The sequence below is a fragment of the Littorina saxatilis genome, linkage group LG15, assembly GCF_037325665.1.
Source record: "Littorina saxatilis isolate snail1 linkage group LG15, US_GU_Lsax_2.0, whole genome shotgun sequence".
Classification (NCBI taxonomy): Eukaryota; Metazoa; Mollusca; class Gastropoda; order Littorinimorpha; family Littorinidae; genus Littorina; species Littorina saxatilis.
In genome coordinates this window covers 34,111,630-34,124,968 of record NC_090259.1, presented here as the reverse complement: position 1 = coordinate 34,124,968, position 13,339 = coordinate 34,111,630, and the positions used below count along the sequence as shown (strand labels likewise).

General features: G+C 40.8%; 2 protein-coding genes across 3 annotated transcripts in view; one reads left to right on the top strand and one right to left on the bottom strand.

The window, feature by feature from the left end:
* The window catches only part of LOC138949164 (uncharacterized), a 29,146-nt gene extending 16,075 nt beyond the window's left edge, over nucleotides 1-13,071 (bottom strand). The window contains exons 1-2 of one of the 2 annotated variants that reach the window (XM_070320933.1): nucleotides 11,344-13,071; nucleotides 972-1,164 (exon numbers count right to left, since the gene is read on the bottom strand). In XM_070320933.1, the coding sequence (XP_070177034.1) occupies nucleotides 972-1,157 (186 nt within the window). In that variant the 5' untranslated portion in view covers nucleotides 1,158-1,164; nucleotides 11,344-13,071. Of the gene's footprint in view, nucleotides 1-971; nucleotides 1,389-11,343 lie in introns of those variants that run through there. The other variant, XM_070320931.1, reaches the window with a different exon arrangement.
* On the top strand, nucleotides 6,467-8,823 carry LOC138949175 (uncharacterized). The gene is made up of 3 exons (XM_070320948.1): nucleotides 6,467-6,806; nucleotides 7,167-7,361; nucleotides 7,841-8,823. Exons 1-3 carry the CDS (start codon nucleotides 6,789-6,791, stop codon nucleotides 7,979-7,981), a joined length of 354 nt encoding a protein of 117 aa, XP_070177049.1. The 5' UTR covers nucleotides 6,467-6,788; the 3' UTR covers nucleotides 7,982-8,823.
* Nucleotides 13,072-13,339: the final 268 nt, after the last annotated feature.

The window sequence follows — 13,339 nt, the reverse complement described above, 5'->3', positions numbered from 1 at the left end:
AGCACTAGCAGGTCTGCCCATGCAGTGTATTTTTTTCCAGGTTTTCTTTGATCAGCTTCTGTATACATTTGTACACACACTCTTATTTACTATGGGACGACAACTCCCCTCCTTCTAAAGAAAACAAGTTTGGGTCGCCGTCTCAGATCTGGCCAGGCTTTGACATGGGATAAGACCATCCCATCCCTCCACTTGGTCACATACCAAAAACAGACAGCATTCGTGCTCTCTAGTTGTGCAGAACGGGAATTTTGTATGAATTAATTTTGTGAATGCCTCTGGTAGCCTTTTAAGGATTAGTTCTTACACAAAATTCCAACTCATCACAGCAAACAATCAAGGAGTTGAGTTTTGGTATGGGATCAAGTGGAGGATGGTCTCATCGCTTGTAAAGAGACCTGGCTCAAGGGCGGAGCAGTTAAGCCCGAGGGGGGTGGGGGGTGGGGGGGGGGTTACAACCTGGGGTCCAGGGGTCGGTAGAGGTGGGGTACCGTTGGGGGGTCTGGGGGCAAAGCCCCCCTGAAGCTGAAGAAATTTAGCTATCTTATAAACAATTTGTGGCTTATCCTTGATTTTAAACATGATCAACTGGTGTCAGCAGCCACGCATTATTTCTTTTAAAGTTAGTATTAAATAATGGCAATTTATCTTCCATATCTGCTCCCGACATTATACAGTATGGTTAGAGAGGGAAGACATGTCACATAGGAGTGGCAGTTAAAACTGTACAAAAATGATACTGATTGAACAATTAACTCTTCCCCGGCTTTACAGACAGAAACAACAACATAATTCACAAACAGTTGGTTTTTTGTGGGGTTTTTTTTACAGCCGAGGGCGGGAGGGTTCCGGAACCCCTGTAACCACCCCCCTAATCCGCCCCTGTGGGTATAGGTCTGAGGCAGTGACCCAAAGGCAGTTTTCAAAAGAAGTGTGCCTTTCACAATTATCTTGCCATGGTTGAAAGTTACCCGCTTGATCCATTCTTCACGTATGACAGGCTCTCTTTCTGCTGATGGAAAGGGCCGCAGTTCAAATGGCCAGCTACAGTCGCAGTTCTTCTGTGCAATGTGGTGTTTTTCACAGATGTCTGCTCCCCATTTTCTGAGCTTGGTCTCGCTGTTGACGCAGGTGGCAACCGCACATGTTCTCGGCATGATGGTCCTGGAGAAGCAATTTGTGGAAATAAAAATAAAAGCACAAAGAGAGAAATAGACCCTATCGGTATTCCAAGCTCTCGTAATCTCTCGCAAACTTAGCATAGCAAAGCATGCGGCACAGCGATCTCTTGCGAGCTGCACAAGCCAAGGTTCGAAGTTCTCGCGATGTTCAAAGCATAACAAAGAGCGTGTCTCGCGAGAGCTGCTCAGATACCGAAAAGGTCTCATGGGCTAAAGAAGTCGATCTCATCATAGATGTGTATTGACAGGATCGCCAACTCGTTGCGCGCGCTCACCAAGTAGCGGAAAGCGGAAAAGACGATTTTGACAGTAACTTTACTTCCGGTGCAGTCTTTCAACACATGGAGAAGAAGGAGAATTTCGAAGGGGAGGTGGAGTTTGTGGCTGAGGTATGTGAAAAGCAAACAAAGCAATACAAAAAGATCATTGCTGATGATTGAAATGAGTCATGTGAATCAACAATAAAGATTGATTGTGGACGGCACGTCATTATTTTTGTTTTTAACACTTGAAACGCGAGAGCATCTGACACACTGGTAAATCCGAAGCTGTGCACGCAAGCTGATCAGCAGATCGTTTTTCTGCAGAATTCTCGCTCACATCGGCCACTATTTTAGCTCAGCGAACCGACAAATTTGCAACAGAACAATTTCTGAATGTTAGAAATTCGGCTGTAGATTTATAGATACCCTTTCTATTCCATGGTTGTTGTTTTTTTCAGGGGGAAAGTACCGACATCTCAATCGCTGAAAAGATGACAGCACAAACTGCAAGAATTGCCAAAAGTAAGTAAAAATATTGACAGATCTATGTAAAAGACTATGAAAATTTAGAACTGGAACAACAGATATTCAAGAAATAACCGATAAGTGATATATTATAACTGAACCATTGATTGATTTGACATGTACATCATGCATGGAAGTTAAAAATGGTGCAGGAACTGAAGTCAGATCAACACATCAAAAAGATCAGTGCAATATATATAATTTGTTTTCTCTCCCCTCTAGCAGAATTCTGTTTTGATATATATGTTTGATGTCTTCTGTTGTTTTTAAATTCATTGTCACTTCTAAATTGCATGCTTTATTGCAGAACGCTTGTTCTTTCTGCCTTTCAACGGAGCTCAGAGAGCTTGTCGACCTATTCTCCACCAAATCGTTCAACTTCAAACGTCTATCAACTGCCATTAATAGCTATCATCCAGCTATTTGTATGGACAGTTAGACTTATTTCTCTAGAAATTTAGTTTTACTAAGGGTTTATTGTTCTGCTTTTTTTCAGACATTCCGTCCCGCACCAGAATTGCCAGAGGTTGTTGCAACCACAACTTTGAAGAACTGTGTCGTGATGTACAGCAGCTTCCCGAGTCGTGGTGCCTCGCGAAGAACGAGGTGAACCAGGTGGTTAAGGTTGTTGTGCTGGAGCCTGGAGGCCAGCTTGGTTAAGGTTTGACTTTGAGTCAGCATTTTCAGTCTACGCAGCTGATGGTGTTTGGATTTAAAGTGTAAAGGAAAAAGTCCCTCCCGAAGCAGCGTGCTGCAGTTTAGACTGGCTTGGCGACAGTGTTGAAGTGAGTGACAAGTAACATTTTCAGTAAATCGCTTTGTGTTATAATTATTCAACACCAATTCTGAGCCAAGAGAATGATTTTTTTTTTCTTTTCATTTGGAATGTTGTGTTTTATAGGTTAGGTGTGGAAAATTGGATTTGACTGTAAAGCTCTTTAGCAGAGAATGTAAATAAACTTGACCAAGAAATTATTGCGACAAATTTCAAACTCCCAAATTAAAGCATTGATTAATTCCCGTTAATTAATTAATTAAATTTCACAAGAATTTATGCTTTAATTTGGGTGCAACATGTTGAAACTTTGTTTGAAAATGTATCTACTTCATTGATTAAATATATATGCATGTGTATGAATAGGAATCTTTCTTGTGTCAAATTGTGCGAATTGAGACTGAGTGAGATAGTGAATGTTGACCAGTACATTACAGGGCCGGACTAAGCAAAGAGGAGGAGGGGGGGGGCGGGGGGGTTGCCAGTGGTGGTCCAGGGGGATGTTCCTCTGCCCCTTGTGGGGGTCAGGGGGCGAAGCTCCCTTAAGCTGAAGGGTAGGTCATATTCTGAGATAGGAAAATGGTCGCTCCTTGCATGAAACGGCATAAAATAAACAATAATACATTTTTTTTTTAAATAAGTGAGGTACATGTTTAGGGTGGGGAGGGGGGGTTGCGCAACCTCCATAACCCACCCACCCCCCCCACCCCGTAGCCCTAGTCCGGCCCTGCATTAATTGCCACTGTATGGTGTGTGTCACTGTGACCAAAGATACATATGCTCTATTTGAGTTCATACAACTTCCAATTCCATTCAAACGTTAACAAAGTGTTGCTTTCTTTCTTTCTTTATTTGGTGTTTAACGTCGTTTTCAACCATTCAAGGTTATAACAAAGTGTTGCTGGTATGCGACTGAACATGTTCTATTAGGAAAGCAAAGCAAATTCCAGTGTACATAGTGGTCAACATAAAAACAATCAGACGCATCGATGCAAGACATATATCAAGTGGCTGACAATTGATTTTGAAATGAAAACTGTTTGCAAAATATCTCGCTGTCAAAATTATATCTTGAACAAGTACACAAAGGAATTAGGTTTGAACCATAGCAAAATGAATATGTTTCAATTTTTCATGTTGCAGACTTAAATTTACATGGACTCATGAAAATACAGAACAGGCACTGAACAAGCCATGTGATACAATACTGAGCCAAATAGGAAGAGAAGTACATTTTAACGACAGCAGATTTTAATACCAAAAATCGACACCTAAGACAACGATCAAGAAGTTCAAATTCAATGTACATGCACTTGATCAGATAGGATAGTTTGTACTGCATGAAGAAAGATCATACACAACACACTACAGAGATCCTTCCTGATTGTTCTCAACATTGTATGTTTTCAGCTTTTTCCTCAGTCTTTTCTTTCATGTACATTTCATTTTGTCCATCATTGTCTTCAGTTTGTGGTGGAGTCTTATTTTAAAAAAAAACAGAACATTTTGCAAAGTGTCTTCTTGAACAGCTTGTGAAAGATCAAATGAATACAACGTGTCATAAAAACACACCGGAACAGCATCACTGTTCCTGCATGGTTCAATAAAGTCATCTGCTTTTGCCTGTGTGTTGATGCACAGGTTTCCCAGAAAATATGTTCCATGGACATCAAGTCACCAAAGGGAAGTAATCGCTCTTTATGCATACGACATGTGTAATAGATTAAGCGAGAGTTGTACGGAACCTTTTCTCCTGGCACGAGAGGATGAAAGTCGCTTGTATATTTCAATGCTTGTTATTCTCTCAGGTGCCAGGAGAAAAGGTTTTGTACAACTCTCGCTTACTCTATTACACAGTCACGTCGTATGAATAAAGAGCAATTACTTCCCTTTGGTTATTTGATATCATCAACGCTTTGCCTCATTCTGTTTAAGATTTCTGCTTTGTGTTGCATGGACAGACACATCTGCAATACATTGGGCTTGACAAAGGTCAGTTTGCCCTTGTTCAGCATGCTTGTCATGTCAGGGGTGGTTTCACTCTCTTCACTGTAGGATTCAGGTGCGTAAGTCAGGGCTTCCAAACACTGCAATTTCTCATCTCTGTACGCACTCTTTTGGAGACACCAAACTCTCTGTTTTAGCTTTTTGGCAACACATCCTCCAACATACTTTGCATTGTCCTCTTCATCCTCTTTGATTTCTAATGCACTTACTGGTTCCCTAGTTTTTCTTCATAGGCCTTTAAGACACCAACAGTATAAACATGTTCAAGGCAATCCAGGCTGAAACTGCAGGGGATACTGTCAACTCAGTAATGCCTGAATGCTGGGTTGAAAAAGCAGAGTAGTACCTGGCCCACGCCTTCTCCTTGGCAGCATTCCCAACCTTGCCTCAGGGAACTAGGCAGTCATGAAGAAGCAGAAGTTTCTCTTCCAGATCTGCACCTAAAACACAGAAAATAAAATATTATAATTAAAACAACACACAAATATAGCAGAAATCAACCCAAGAGTGAAACTGAAGATGTAGATGCATGCACACAATCAAAACCAACAACACACGACAACAACCCAAAACTACACTTTACATGAATGGATGTGAACATATTAAATGTTCTATTCCATTTGTCGTTATAGAACATGTAACGATGTTGACAAACCACTTTCATGAATCCTTATCATGTCTTACAACTATGACATGTGCTATTAATGATCCTAAAAAACACATGAAATATTGTAGTGGCAGGCATGTACCTAAAATATTTGTAAACAGTAGCCTCTCTGTGCAACGAAGCAGTATTTTTGCTCGATAACTATGAATAAAAGTGATCTTTCAGGTACTGGGACTTTGCAAGCTGATTTTTTTTATACCGCCTTACTCAAAAACTTACTTTTCAATTACTGAATTGGTCGACAAGCCCTCTGAGCTCCGGTGAAAGGCAGTTGTCATTCTTGATAGATGCACAAGCGTTCTGCAATAAAGCATGCAATTTAGAAGTGACAATGAATTTAAAAACAACAGAAGACATCAAGCATATATCAAAACAGAATTATGCTGGAGGGGAAAGAAAACAAATATATTGCACTCATCTTTTTGATGTGTTGATCTGACTTCAGTTCCTGCACCATTTTTAACTTCCATGCATGATGTACATGTCAAATCAATCAATGGTTCAGTTATAATATATCACTTATCGGTTATTTCTTGAATATCTGTTGTTCCAGTTCTAAATTTTCATAGTCTTTTACATAGATCTGTCAATATTTTTACTTACTTTTGGCAATTTTTACAGTTTCTTGTGTGGTGATGCTGTCATCTTTTCAGCGATTGAGATGTCGGTACTTTCCCCCTGAAAAAAACAACAACCATGGAATAGAAAGGGTATCTATAAATCTACAGCCGAATTTCTAACATTCAGAAATTGTTCTGTTGCAAATTTGTCGGTTCGCTGAGCTAAAATAGTGGCCGATGTGAGCGAGAATTCTGCAGAAAAACGATCTGCTGATCAGCTTGCGTGCACAGCTTCGGATTTACCAGTGTGTCAGATGCTCTCGCGTTTCAAGTGTTAAAAACAAAAATAATGACGTGCCGTCCACAATCAATCTTTATTGTTGATTCACATGACTCATTTCAATCATCAGCAATGATCTTTTTGTATTGCTTTGTTTGCTTTTCACATACCTCAGCCACAAACTCCACCTCCCCATCGAAATACACCACTAAACAGTTCCGACGTTTACATGGAACAAAGAAGGAAAATCACGTGACCGCACAGACGCCTCTCATTGGCTGTGTCATTTTTTCGAGGAAACAAATCGTCTGCAACACAGCTTTGCGTATGTCCTGCGACTGACGAGTCAGACACTTGTGTTCATTTTGTTGTTTTGTCGATGTAAATTCAGCGATTATCGATTTTAACTGAATGGCATGTCACTGCCCGATGATCGATTGTGACAACGGAAGCTACCGTCTTCAAAATGGAAAGCTAAACTTTGCAAAATTCACCAGGTTCTACACGAGTCTGTGGTGACACTGGTGTTCATGCCAACCACCGTTCAGGTAAGCGCAACACTGTAACAGTTCTTGATCATCTTATTTTATTGCCTGACTTTCATGCGATTTATTGTTTTTTCTGCAAATTCCATAGCATGATTACAAAACCGTTTAGCTAGACCTGCATTTATACAGTTTTGAACGTTGCAAAAACTGCACACCGGCACTGCATGAAATACTTGTTTGAATCTGCCGTGCATGAGGTCAAAAAATGTGGCTAACTTTCTGTGTCAGTGTGTTTACGTTTCTTGGTTTTTTGTTTTACTTCATGTTGTTAGAGCATGGCTGTGATTAAAAAGCAATAAAACATTGCTTTGTAGAGCCATAAATTGTTAAATCTGATATGGATCTGTCTGTTTTCAACAGCTTGCATCCGCATCCAACACACAAGAAGAAACCAGCACAACGAGATTAAAGTGGATTCGACTCATCAGCCGTGTAGACACAACCAGACGGAAGGCACAAGCTTTTTCACCTGCTAAAGATGCAAGGGTTTGTTCTCAACACTTTCTTGATGGCACACCAACTGCCGACTTGGGATACCCTGGATTTCAACGCATAGTAAGTTTTTTTTTAAATAACTTTCTTGTTATATTTTGTGTGTGTACGCAGTAAAGAAGATGGGAAGGTGTTGAATGTATTTGTTCACACATGCTGTTCCTAGTATCACTATGATGTGTCTATGCCTTACAGCTTGAGTGATTTAATTGACTTTTCGTCTGTTCGTGTGTTCTGAATGAATGTGGGAAGCCAAGCTAAGTTTTATGTGGGTGGTTTGTTTCTAGAGTGCGCGCCGATTTGATCAACATTAGGAGAGCTCTCCATAGAAGCCAAAGGAACAAAAACAAGTGTACCGGGGAATTCACAGAGGGAGTTCTGTTTTGCACTGAAAATGACTACAGTGGGTCCAAATGACCACCTTTATAAGTTGAAGTTGGGGGCATTGAACCCAAACGGACAACATATGTGGAGAACCCTGCATGAAGATGTAATACTACCATAAATACTGACAAAATGAACCCTGTTTGGCAATGTTTCAGACAGCAAGAGTGCTGATACACATACCCCGACCAGAGCACCGGCTAGGCAGAAGAAAATGGGCAATGCGAGATCTGGAATTCCAGTTTGAGGCGTGCCAGGCCCAAGGATCATCAAGGGAGAGGAATGGTGCACCTAGTTGATTGCCAGAAAAGTGTGACTCTGGCCCTGAACAAGACCAATTCGCAACAGAAACATTTCTGGGTGCTCTTGTTTTTGCTTATTTGTTGATAGTTTTTTTTTATAAGCAGATGCGCCCAACTTAATGCACACCCGTTATGCGCAATCTTATTGCAATGATTAAACTGACTAAGGAGAACAATAGACTGAAGAGACAAGTGAGTGTGTTCAAACTACAGATTACAAACATGGCTAAGAAAAAGAACGCTGACAGGAAAAATCCATGTTTATTCAGAAATCTTATTTCTCGCAGAACATATCATATTGGACTGGTACAGCCACGACCAGTCTCTTCCAATTAATTCATGTTTTTAGTGTCACCCTAGGCCCTTTGTAACAAGAAGATGGCAGGAAAAAGTCAACAATTCTAAAAAGACAAGAATTTTTAGCGATCAACCAATGAGTATTGACCCTAAACGTTATAGTATAGATGAGATATTGTTTATGCAACAGAGACGAGGATTAGACCTTGAGGATCTAGCCTATCGGTTTCGCTAATATAGGTAGAATAAAGTACATGTCACCAGAGTGACCAAGAGCAACCTTAAAAAATTTACTGGTTTACAGACTGGTTTACAGTCTTCTCTCGATTTCATTTCCCCTGTGCATACCATAACATGTTCTGAGGAAAAATGTTTGTTTGGCTCACTTTTTGTGTGTGTCTTTATTGATGTTTGTATGATGCAATGAGTGTGTCAGAACAAAATCTGAGTTCTCGTACTTTGAAATGGAGAATGAGAGACAAGACAAAGCATTACAGCACAAAGTCAAACATATCAGCACTTGCAAACAAAATGCACACAATACAGTCAGCTCAAAAAACTTTACTTATGTTGATAAACGTTATCACTAGCAGCAGATTAAATCTGATGACTTCATCCACTTGGCAATGAACATATTGGGAAGAAAGATATCTAGTTTTATATATTTATATACCAAAAACACACATGTAGTACAGTAAAAGTCATATCTATAATGGTGTACACAGGAACCTTCCTTTTCAGAACTACAAACAATAATCTGATAAAAAAAATCCAGTACAAAAAAAGAGGGAGTCTTAAATTGTAGGAAAATTTACATAGGTTTGACAAGACAAACATTTATATTTTAGATGCGACCCACCCTACTACCTTTCAGGCTGAAAACTTACAGAAACGAAGCAGCTGTTCAACTATGTTGCTCTGCCCATTACATGTGTAAAGAGTAGAGCTTAATGCCTGGATCTGGCAAAGCTTATACATGAGTTGACAAATTGTTGAAATTAGAGTCGTCAGGATTGTTTACTTTGTGGAATTACTTTGGGAACAGGAGGTTGTGATGGCCGACTCTTGGAGACACGTAGAAGTCTCTTTCTGGTTTTGACAAAGATGCAATCAGGGGCTTCCTCCTCCAAAATGACTTGCAGCCTGTTGCACATGGTGAAAACACTGCCAAAAGGGAAAAAAAAAGAAAATAAGCAATATGAGAAAGAGAAAGGAGACAACAACTTTTACTAAACTTTAGTAAAGCATCATTTAGGATAATTTACCAAGTTGTACATAACAAATTGCTCACAAATTTGAGTGCAACTTGCATGAAGAGCATTGCAAAATTAAGACAGTTGCAGGGATGGCCAGATCTCAAAATCTTAACTTGCCAGACAGGTGAGTCATTTCAAGAAAGTCCAGTCCACCAAAAAGAATTGCTTGCCGGGTACAAACCACAGTATAACTGCATTGTTTATATAACGTTTTGAAACTAGAGTATACAACCAGAAGTGTTGCATTTGACAAGAATTTTCACTAGCCAAACAGGCGAGTTGCCAAGCGGTTTTAACTAGCACAGCGGATTTTTTGTACTCGCCCCTGGCCTCTAGTCAGATGATTTGATCATCCCTGAATTTAGAAAGTCTGTTCAGTCATTGCTGATTAACTGTATCACGATCAGTATCACAGCACTTTTTTTTAAAATTATATGTATATGACAGCCACAGGCATAATTTTAGTGTGTATTAATACTAGTATGCTGGTTTTTCAGATTTTGACACATTCCCTGTTCACTGAAACCAAAATGTTGTTAGGCCGCACAACCATCTTGCAACTTGAACCATTCTCTTTTTCAAAAGTAAAGTGCAAATATGATTTATTTAAAAAAAAGTAGAGAGGTTTCCTACCTGTAAGCCTTTCCTCCTTAAAACTCGTTGACGAGGCGATGCATGAGGTCGAGCTCACACTCACAGGCAGCCAGTGATGAAGACGCTTGGCCACAGGAATCGCCCATCTTCCTGCCTTTCAATCCAGTTGTGATGATGAATGGATCAGGATAAAGCACCCTTTCACATACAACTTCTGCTTGTACTCCCGATGAAGAAGCACCCTCTCTGCATTGTCTGCTTCACGGTCGACAGGAATCCCATCTCCCAAGTTCCAAAGCAGGAAAAGCTCTAAAACAAAAAGGCCTTGAGATCAAATCACAGTTTTGCGCACCTGTGGAAGGCATTCTTTTTTTCCCCTCATCACCATTTTGTATGTAAACTTACAAAATACTGACTCAGCCTGAGGTAAGCTTAGCAGTGGCAACTTAGTATGCATGTTTGTTGTTTCTTATCTTACCCACACGTCAGATTGAAAATGGAAAACTTTAGCATACACTATCGCAACATTGTATGCATCGACGAATCGGAATATAGTTATGCTTCATAGTAAGTTAGATTCCGTGGACAGATCAACGGCACTTGTTCAAGTTTTTGACTTTAATCAACTGAAAAGTTAAGCGTATCTGAAGAGAGAGCACTTACTAAGGTACTGTTAGTGTTACAACTTACACTGTTACAGGGCGGAAAACCGGTCTTGGGAATGAACAACACATCGCATCATTGCAAAGAGTAAATAACGAAAGAAATAAAACTTACCTAGCTACAAGTTCCTCGTGTGCACCTTCCACACTCTTTTTCCGTACACACGACAAGGTTTCCGATGCTTCAAAGCTGCACAGTCGCACCTTCTGGATGGAAATCTCGCTCAAATCGCACATGTTTCAAGTTGCTGAGAAGCTAGCACGACGCGTTGTTTACTCGAAAAAATGCTACGCATGCGCACTGTCGCAATGGCCGCGGAACTGTTTAGTGGTGTATTCTCCTTCTTCTCCATGTGTTGAAAGACTGCACCGGAAGTAAAGTTACTGTCAAAACCTCTCGCAGCCGCAGACGGGAGTTCGAAACGGGGCCAGCGTTGGCGCGCGCGCAGAGTTGGCGATCCTGTCAAGGGATATCTATGATCTCATCAACAATGCACATATATTTGTGTACAGATAATACATTTCCAGATAGCTTGCGTTGTGCACTTGCCTGTTTCCAAAACACAGTTCAAGTTCAATTTCCACTAACGCTCCTAGGAGACGAGTTGCCCAGAGCGGTCTGCCTCGGTTCGTCTGCCTGCAAGATTTTCAGACCAAAGAGAATTTCCATGGGACATTACTCTTTCTGAACCACAGGCGCCAGACGCGCAACTGCTCAGTGAGTGTTCTTGAATGCTCCTATTTGCTGTACTTAGCCACATGCGAACAAAGTGATTAGTTTGGACAAACTAACTAAATTGGACAGAAACAGAAGAATAAGTTAGAGAGAAACGCACAAAACCCAAATAAGAGACAGAGAGGGTGAGAGAATGTGTTAATAATGCATTAATTATGATTGTAGTTTTACTTCAGTCCCAGAACTGCATGCGGCCAATACTTGAAAGGAACCAATTTCTTTATTTGGTGTTTAACGTCGTTTTCAACCACGAAGGTTATATCGCGACGGGGAAAGGGGGGAGATGGGATAGAGCCACTTGTCAATTGTTCAGTTCTTGTTCACAAAAGCACTAATAAAAAATTTGCTCCAGGACTGAGCTTGCAACGTAGTACAATATAATTACCTTACTGGGAGAATGCAAGTTTCCAGTACAAAGGACTTAACATTTCTTACATACTGCTTGACCAAAAATCTTTACAAAAATTGACTATATTCTATACAAGAAACACTTAACAAGGGTAAAAGGAGAAACAGAATCCAATAGTGGCCTCTTACGACATGTTGGGGAGCATCGGGTAAATTCTTCCCCCTAATCCGCGGGGGGTAAGGCCTAAAAAAAAAAAATAGGTGTGGTTACGGTAACCCGACCTACCCTATTTTTAGGGGCCGATCCTATAACTTTTTATTACATTTGTCAAAACAAAACAAAAACAAAAAAAACCGAGTGCAAAAAACGCAATGAAAGCGAAAGCGCCCGTGTCGCACACTTATTTCCCTGTCAAGTACCGTACTTTCCGGGTCATAAGGCGCGACTTTTTTCCTCGAGTTCGACCCCTGCGTCTTGTATAACGAAGCGCCTAATCCGTGTATGAAATACGAAAAAAATCAAAGAGACCGCTTGAGTACCAGTCAAACAACTTGTGATACTGCATGTTTCAGCTACTAGGTACTGCCCTGCCTTTGATCTGGCCGCACACACAGATTTCCACTCTGTTAAACTCGGTCACTGACCGGTCACTGACCCCGATCAGAGACTGTAGAGTACACAGAGACGCTTCATTCGGCGCTGAAAATTGAAACAGGAAGCCCTGTGGCGCCACCACGCGGAAACATGTAAAAACCTACTTTCCCTTTCCACAGCAGTAGCGATATCGTGCAGCACAACCATGGCCGCACCAAAAAGAAAACACAGCGGGGCATGGTCTTTGGCCATCAATTGCTCAAACTCACATGCCAAATGCTTCAGGATGTTCAAATTTCCTGAGGAAGAGAGCAAGTGAGGATTGTTTTTTAGTTTTTTTTCTCTCGTTAAATGTCGGAAAATCAGTCAAAAGTGTAGCGTCGAACTGCGTGTATTCTACCAGAACAGAGAAAACACACACTGTACACAAGCTCAACAATGTGATTGCGCAGTTGTTTAATTAACATCAGGCTTAATTTTGTTTTGAAGGACAACTGAACAATTGATTCTATTCTTCGTCCAAGCGCAAAAGTCGAAAACTTCTCAAACTAGAATACTTGTGACGATGCTGTTCAAATTGTCATCCAGTCGGTCCGTACCTCGTTAATTCATCTCAATTCATGTGTGTGTGTGTGAGTTGTGTGTGTGTGTGTGTATGTGTGTGTTGTGTGTGTGCGTGTGTGTGTGTGTGTGCGTGCGTGCGTGTGTGTGTGTGTGTGTGTGTGTGTAACTGACTCAGAGAGAGAGAGAGGGAGAGAGAGAGAGAGAGAGAGAGAGGGAGAGAGAGAGAGAGAGAGAGAGAGAGAGAGAGAGAGAGAGAGAGAGAGAGATACAATGACAATGACAATGACAAATCTTTATTTTTCG